This window comes from Sciurus carolinensis, chromosome 1, assembly GCF_902686445.1.
Source record: "Sciurus carolinensis chromosome 1, mSciCar1.2, whole genome shotgun sequence".
Taxonomy (NCBI): Eukaryota; Metazoa; Chordata; class Mammalia; order Rodentia; family Sciuridae; genus Sciurus; species Sciurus carolinensis.
The window spans coordinates 113,867,696-113,876,395 of NC_062213.1; the positions used below are offsets into that span (position 1 = coordinate 113,867,696).

General features: G+C 41.5%; 1 protein-coding gene across 1 annotated transcript; it reads left to right on the forward strand.

Annotated features, from left to right (window-relative positions):
* The first annotated feature begins 4,598 nt into the window (after positions 1-4,598).
* On the forward strand, positions 4,599-5,881 carry LOC124991635 (uncharacterized). Its single transcript, XM_047562391.1, has 2 exons — positions 4,599-4,986; positions 5,387-5,881. The coding sequence occupies exons 1-2, from the start codon at positions 4,599-4,601 to the stop codon at positions 5,878-5,880; spliced, it is 882 nt and encodes a 293-aa protein (XP_047418347.1). The 3' UTR covers position 5,881.
* The last annotated feature ends 2,819 nt before the right edge of the window (positions 5,882-8,700 follow it).

Genomic DNA, 8,700 nt, shown 5'->3' on the forward strand with positions numbered 1-8,700 from the left:
ATTTATCAAGAACAATACAGTCTTGAAGACTTGGAACTGACTGCTTTAAATCTGAACTGAGTGAGTCTTATGTGTTAATTTGTAATATTATTTCAAGACTATGACTTCAAATATATATTTGAATGATCCCTGAGATTAGTCTTCACTTTTCTTAACTGATATAATTCCCTAAATCCATTTATTCTTGGTTAGTTTGTCTTCATCCACATTTTGCTTTACTTCCACTTCAAAATATAGAGTGACCATACATTTGTATATAAAAAATCTGGATACTAAGGAAATGTATGTTGACCTGTTACTATATCCTGACACAACATTATTCCCAATATAACGAATTTTCATTAAATTATACCAGAATTACAATGATGGTCATTACACAGAATTATGGACTACACCACTGATCGAATTTAGAGAACTGACAAGGAAAAATGCAGAGGAGTGCAAGATATTTGAATATTAGGCAGTTGCAGGACTGTGCGACAGACATTCTTGACAAGAAGCAGCCAATTATAGCTTAAATTTCTGGCACATAACCAGTTGTGATTAATAGTTTTCCATTACATTACAGACATATTATTAATGTATTAAAAATGTCAAGCTTTGGCAAGCACTAATATGGCATGGCTCAGTCAGTCTGCAGAATTTACATTTAATGAGCTCCCAATGACACAGAAAAAGATATTGACCACAGCATATTACAGATCAGGGACAGAGGGTCACTGAGATGTTTTTTAAAATAATTATTTGCTTTTTTATTCTAATTTTTGCGTTTGTAGCCTCTTTTACTATGTATCCTTCATTTCAGGGTCTCTTTACAGTGCCCCACACATCAAAGAAAGTCATTTTAACTTCAAATTAGTAAGAATTTAAATCTATGAGCCTCCATGGCACACAATGGAAAAGAAACCTCTGTGAAAATCAGAAAGGTACTATTAAAGCATAATTATGGAGTTTTCAAAGAAAATAAAATGATGTACAAATAGAATATGATTTACGCCATGACCTCTATTACCTAATGGTTCTGGTTCCCATCTGGCCATGTTTTCCACCAGGTTAAAAATATCAATAGCTTCTTAAAAGCTAGGTCATTGTAGCAAATAGCTAGGCAAACCGATTATGAGAAGGACAGTCAATGACATATTTGGGGACTTAATATACTGAAGGTATCCCTTCTAGCCCATAGCTGAACTAATTGCCAAGTAATATGGCTTTTGAATTTGTCTCAAGTGTCTGAATCACCTAAATAAGGACAGCTTCAGAAGAGCTCTGGGCTGTCCCAGCTCTAGTCCTTACTTTGCCAACCTTGGGAACTCACTGTAATCAAATAATGCCATCATATCTACCTATGAACTGAAGAATTAAGAAGTCCTCTTTGATAAAAATACCCGTTAATAAGCCATGAGTACTCCATAGAACTCTGGTATATAAATTCAGTTGATTAAAAAAAATGAAAAAGTAAAATCACGTCATGACCCTCAAGTTCATAGATATTATTGATCAGGGATAAAATGGGCTATAAAATGACTTTGCATACATGTAACATATATTTTTCTGAGATTCTATCTAATTCCTTTCCACCTTGGATTTACTTTTTAAAAGGCATTTCACAGGCCCTTCCTTCATGAGGATTAAAAAAAAAAAAAATCCTTACAAAGTATTAATGAAAGTAATAATGGTTAAAATGATAAACAATTGTATTCTAAAAGTAACTGCCAATTTCATCAACTGAGAGGAAAATATTGCCAGTAAATCTACTAACTCTATCTGGCTTTCAGCATTCCTTTTATTATATAATCTCACTAGGAGGTGGGGGGGTGGTAGTAGGCTATTTATTCCATAAATATTCAGTTCTTCGGGGGCACCTGAAATAGACAGCTATTGACTCATTCTTTATAGAAATTAAGAATTTTATAAATATGCATGTTTCTGAATGGAAAGGAACAAAAGAAAAATTGACTATAATCATATTCCACTGAGTGAAAAATAAGAGGAAAGAAAAGACAAATTCTATAACCTCTCAAAATTAGTAGCTTCCCAACATTATCATAATGAGATTTATTACATGAGACATTTTAACATATATTGAATGCTCTTTGCACATATTTGTTGTGAAGAAGGCATCTTTTAGTCTTCTTAATGGGAAGCATGGCTTCTTTTTATTAACTGCTCTCAAAATATAAGGAATTTAACATGTACTGAAACATCATTGGCATATTCTACTCATACTTGATTGGGTATTATGAGCAACTGCCTATCATGAGATTCTTAATAAAACCAAGTAACACACTTTAGTATCAAAAGGTCTCTATTTTCACCAAGAGAAGACTGATTAGAGAAATCAGCACATATTTTGCAGAATGTCTATGGATGGGATGATACATAAAATTATTTCAGAATCAGTTAAGCCTAGAAGAAATTACCAAATGAACAATGAATCTTTCATTCGCATACAGGGATATTCAGAGGCCCAAGGTCTCAGATAGACTCATCTAAAGTTTTGAAACAAAACTCTGGATTCTAAAAATAAAAATTATTTTTGAAAGTATACTACATAACTTACCTATAATACACTGTAATTCACACACGTGTACACACTTTTCAATATTAAAACAAAATTGGTTTCCTAAGTTGTATGAAATTTTATTTCCTTCCAAGTAACTTGGTGTTCTGGTAATTTGAAAACCATCTCCAAATCCTTATTGAGAAAACGTATTAACTAACTATGTAAAGCCTTAACTTTTTAAATATATCACCTGATGTTTTTCAGAACAATAATGGAAATAGACAGGTATTTGTACCAATTTCAAATTTGCAAAAGAAAACTGCAAAATAAATTTGTATCATGAAAAACCAAACAAACAAACAAAAACCTGATCATTTTAATCCAAATGCCAGAGAAAGCTGACAGAACAAAAATCTTAATAGGAAAACAGCTTTATGTCCAAATGAAACAAGTTGTTTCTTTTCAAAAATTTCATGATTACTCTTCTTAAAATACACAATAGGAAATATCATCAATTAGAAATCACCCAGACATGTGAAATCCTGAATGCTCCCACAATGGCCTTTTGTGATTAAATGTATTTCTTTTCATGCCAACCAAAAAAGAAAATATATCCCTTTCATATGTAAGCCAGAATAACACTGCATGTGAAATCCACAATGCATTTTTTTTTCTTTACACAATGATCCACAAGCAGGGATCAAAATTTCATTTTAATGAAAAAACCTGAAAGTTGTTTATCTTCAAAAATAATCCTGGACAGTTATTGAGCTGTTTTTTCTTTGCCAAAGAGAAAAGGAGGCAGGTAAGGCATTCAAAGTGACAGTTCAAAATACTTAATGAAATGTGGGCTTGCTGATTCTCACAGGTTAGAGATACTCCTCAAAGGCTAGATAAATTAGAAAAAACTTTGCCCCTCCCCCTGAAAAGAAAACTTTCTAACAATCCTAACCACTAAGTATAGCTGAATGAATGAATTTGATGGAAACATCTTACTTTTTTTATTCCTGTAAAATAACTTTTAGTATTTTCAGTCCTAAAATGAGGCCTTATTTCTAGAGAAAATCAACTGCCAGATTCACCATATGTTTGGTGAAATTCTGAATCTTACTCAGAATTTTCCATTCCAAAGATTGACAAAATGTTATCATAAGGAGTGGCTCCATTATTCCTTGCCCAAAGAGAGGAAACCAAAGCCTCTGGTCTCTGGAAATCTACACCTGACTCAACGATAAGAATTCAACCTGCTACTTTTCCATATAAAGTTGCTCTGAAATCCCTCCTCTAGGAATTTTCCCCTCTTGCCTTGTAAAAATGACAACCTACTCTTTAAGTGGATTTCTGGAAAAAAAAAAAAAAAAAAAAAAAAAAAAAATGGTGCCCGGGTGAGGTTACCAAAATAAACAGCAGAGGGCGCAGTTTCTTTTTTTATCTAAGTTTTCTCTTGTATGAATCACTTAATTGGTTATTTTGGGCCCAATAATATTCGGTATTATTTGTATTATATATAGATATCCACAGATCCATATCAGAGAGCAACTCAATGTCTCTTGCCGAATCCATCAACTGATTAATGTGATGCCAGTGTCTGAAAAAATATTTCAAACAGCATTCCTACACCTAGTCTTTCCCTTTTCAATTTTCCTTTCTCCCCAGCTGCACAACGTGGGATAGTAATGCTTTAATCTCGTACCAATAAAGGAGATTAAAAGAAGGGGAGTTCAAAAGCTCTCGGTGTAGCCACCAGCTCCACAGGGCTGGCAACAGGGCAAGTTTCTTTTTCCCAAAGAGGACAATTGGCGAAAGAAAATAAGAAGAACAAGAATAGCCCTCCTGAGCGTTGTGTGTGGTCAGGTGTGTGAGACAGGGAGAGCGCGGTGTGTTGTCAGGCTGTGGGTAGAGGCACCGACCCAGAGCCCGGGCTCACGATACAACAGACAGACACGTAACCTGCTCCGGGCGCACACCCGGGAAGACTTGTGTGTGGGTGTGAGAGGGTGCGGGTTGTGTGTGCGCACAGAGGCTCCGCGCGCTGCCTCCTCAAGGCGCTTTCCAAAGTTCCTCGCCCACCCGGAGTCTCCCCTCCCGCCTGTGGATGGCACTGGGGGGCCAGAGGGAGGGAGGAAGCCCGGGGAGCAGGGCAAAGACTAGAGGCGCGGGTTGCAGGAGGAGAGGGAAGCCGGCAGCACTTACCGTGTGGCCCTTTTGCCCTTGCGCCGGGCTGGAGCCTAGCCGACGGCGCGGGGCGGCGGCCCTGCCCTGCCTGGTCCGCCTCGGGCGGCGGCCGCAGCAGCGGAGCCCGCGGGCGGCGCACCGGCGGGCGGCGGCAGCTCCGCGGAGCTTCCTCCTGGGGCGCGGGCGGAGCGGGAAGGCTGGGGGTGTGAACCCGAGCCTCCGCCGCCCTGCTGCCGCCACAGCCCCGCGGTCCAAATCGCGCCCGGCAGACTGCGGGAGAGGACTCTGCGGACCCAGAACCCACGCCGGTACGCCACTCCCGGTCGCTTAATTACCTTCGCCTTGCGCCCTGGTGGGGAGCCTCCTGTGCGTCTCCCCCTCTTGGAGCCCGCACCAAGAGGGGGAATTCCTTCCCGTTGACGTCCTCTTCCGAAATGCAAAAGATCAGTGACTTTGACAGGTAGATGAGGGGGAGGGAGTAGGGGTGGGCGGAGAGGAAGAGAAGATGAGAAAGGTGCCTCTCCCTCCAAAAATATAGTGATATTAATAATGAAATCGCAGCCTTCGGAGGTCTTGCCAGCCCAGTCCCCCGCTCGCCGGCTCTCCGCGCCTCCTCGCGCCGCTGCCTCTGCCACTTCTCGCCTTAAACTTTTACTGAGGATTTTTTTTTTCTTTTTCTATTTCTATATCTTTCTTTCTTTTTTTAAGCTGCAGGACGACTTCCTGATTCCCAGGGATCAGAACCAGCGGCCAGGCGGTTCTATCCCGCTTGGCACCGCTTTCATTTTATTTCAGATGAAGACGTTGAGCTTAGTCAGAAGGGACATAAATCAGGACAATTAGCATTGGCGCCAAGAAGATCCTCTAGTACCAATTTCGCCCGGGCTTCCTTCGCGCATTCCTCCACTCAAGTCAGAAATGTCACTGCACATAGCGTTGATGGCTGCGAGACGCGACGCACCCAAAGTCCGTTTGATGAAATATACATGGCCCACGATGCTTCTGGATTGCGGTGCCCGGGTTCCCAGCCCCCGCCCGCGGCGCCTGGCCGGGACCCTTCTCCCCGCCGACAGCGAGCTCTTTGCAAACTTAGGGGCGCGGACAAATTAAAGAGTGAGCGCGAGGGCTGGAAAAGGGAGAAGCAAAGAAGCAACCCAGGGAAGCCGCAGCCCTCGGAGGGGTGGCATGTACGTTTCACTTAAAAAGCAGATCTTCTGCAACTGCCAGCAAGTGGAAGGATTGCAAACCTTATACTACCTCGAGACCTGGGCGCTCCGAGCGGTCCTAACTCCGTCCCGCTCGCTGTTGCTGTTGCTGCTCTGGCCACGGCTGCCGCCGCTGGTGACCTCGGGGTGCAGAGGCTAAGACCACCCTCCTCCCTACCCCCAACCGGTATTCGCCCACAGAAGCGCGGTTTCTACTAATTCCTGGTGTACCTCCCACTTCTTTCCCCGCCCATCCCACCCCTCATTCTTCTGTCTCCTCCCCACACCCTTCACCCCAGCAGTGAGCACAGTGGTGTTTTTCAGCCAGCAATTTTCTTGCCCAGTCAGAGGCTCCTAGAGATCAAGCTTCAAACTTCATTTAGAAATTCATTTCGCTTTAGAAAGTTGAAGTTTAAGAGAGAGCTATTCATTGCAGACCTCTTTACCTTTTCCCAGGAAGATAATGCAAGGGGCCCCAACTTTTCATTCCCTACCTATGGAGGCTCAGACTCACCTGGGATCATTCTTAGCTGCACACCAATATCAAGTAAAAACAAATGCACACTTACATAAGATAGGAGAAAGACTTTAATTAGAGCGACCATTGCAATAGAGAATAAATCCACAAGCATCCCCAAACCAAACTGAAATCAGAGCTTTTGTTTTGTTATTTCCTAAAAGGTTAGAGGAGTAGCCAAAGGAGAAAGTGGGACACATGAAGGGGATAAACTCATTGACCAGGGCATGGTTTAGCTAGAAATGTCTCTGTGTTCTAAGAATTTGGAGGATAAAGTGACAAAGGCAACTTTTCCCCATTTTAGTGCTTGCTCAGATTGGGGGTCAGGGGCTCAATTTCAAAGGCCTATGGGAAGAAGCTGCCTGATTCGAATTTGGTTAGTGCAAAGCAAAGGGTAAGAAAAGGGCACATGTGAACACTTGGTCATTAGTCAGGTGCCCCACAGTGAAGGCTGGGGCTTAAGAGTAGTTGGAGCATTTTTCTGGGATGACTAAGGTTGCTGAGGCAGCGTGTGCATGGGGAAGAAGGCTGTTAAACTGAGAAGTGGAAAGGGAGGCAGGGATTCCAAGTTTCCCTGGCTTCCTCTCCAACACCTGAGAGACCACAAGGAGTCCTTTGCTTTTTTCAGTGCAGAAAGGCAAGGTGTCTTTGCTTTCTTCCTTGCCACCTCTATTCTTTGGCATTGACAAAGCAGGAAGGAGTTATCTGCAGGGTAAAACTCCTAGCAGGGGTTCTTAAAAGCCAGTGACCTTTCCTAGTGCTCCCTTTTCTCTGGCTACTCTCTTACAGGTCTGAAATGTACCGATGCTATGGAAATGCCACTCACCTACCCCTCCCTCGCAGGCCCCCAGGGCCTGGTCTCTTCTGTGGCAGTGTTTGGCAGCAGGACTTGAGAAGCAGCATTACAGTGGCCTTCTCACTTCTCGTTGGTCCCCTGACCTGGACACTGAAATATAGACAGCGCTACCAAACTAAGAAGCCCTTCTGAACTCTCACTCTCAGCTTTAATGATTTTGCCATCTTTCCCAGTAGAAAGAAAAGAAATTTACTCAGAAATCAGAAAGTTTCCTTGTGAGGTATATGAAGATCTCTTTAGGATATTGGCTCTCAACCTAGAGTAAAGTTCTCCTTCATCTGTGAAAGTGAAAATCCTGAACTAACCTCCCCTTCTTTGTGGACCCCCTGCCCCCTGCCACTGCTCCTAGGGTTCAGTGGACTTTGAGGAGGACAGCAGTCCCAAGTAAGTCTGATATGGGAATGGTAGCCCTGGTCAATTAAAAATCTCCCACTGCAGGAGTAGGAGAGTCTTGAGAGGTGAGTTTATTTTCTCAAACACGTGCTCTGGCTTTGCAGAAGCTCAGTAACTCACCAACTGAACATGTAAATCTATACTTCAAGGCGTAAAGCAGAATCATTAGAGACTCAGCAACATTTAAGCCCTTTCCCCTCCAAATCTTATTCCTTCCTTTCCTCCAGTAGGGATGAAGTGGGAAGTGTGGTTTTCTCTCTCCAGAATAGTACTTTGGGTAGATCTGACATATTTCCCCATACTGAGCATCCATGAACTAAAGCAAGGATAAACTACCTTTCCTGAATTATGTTTGTACATTTCTTTATGTGATGAACATACATTAGATATTTCACTGGCATCAGGGAAAATAACTCAGAGAATACTTGCTTTTCTTCATTTTCTTGCCATTTGGAAAGAATGAATTTTTTTTTTTTCTATTTTCATTTAACCCTTCAACTCTACTTTTTTCTTCTCTTCCTTTAGAGAAGAATGGTTTGATCTTTCAGTTCTCTGGCTTCAGACCTTTGGCTGGTTTCCACACATTTCTCATTCTTCTTCAATTCAGATATTCATTTATTTGTAACCCTGTTAGATTTCTAACTGTTGTTCATTTTTCTGGGTCCTTAGCTACCTAAAAACTCTTTATATTTGGCAGAATTATTTAAATATTTGTAACTTCAATATGCCAAACTGGTAGTGATGGCATATTTGCGATATATATCAGATCCAAAGAAAATGACATGAATCTTTTTATAAATGCTGTATAGTAATTGACAGAATAGATTAAAAATAAATGTTCATTGCAGTTGTGAATAACTTTTACCCATTCTCAAGGTTAAACTAATAGCTTCCTCGGTAATAGGATCTAACCCCTACCAGGTTAAATTAAGATTTAGAGGTCTGAAATACCCAAGTCAGGGGCATCAGGCATTTCAGATATCTGTAGTAAAGTACCATAGATTAGATAGATGGCTTATAAACAACAGAAATTATTTTTCACAGTCTGGAG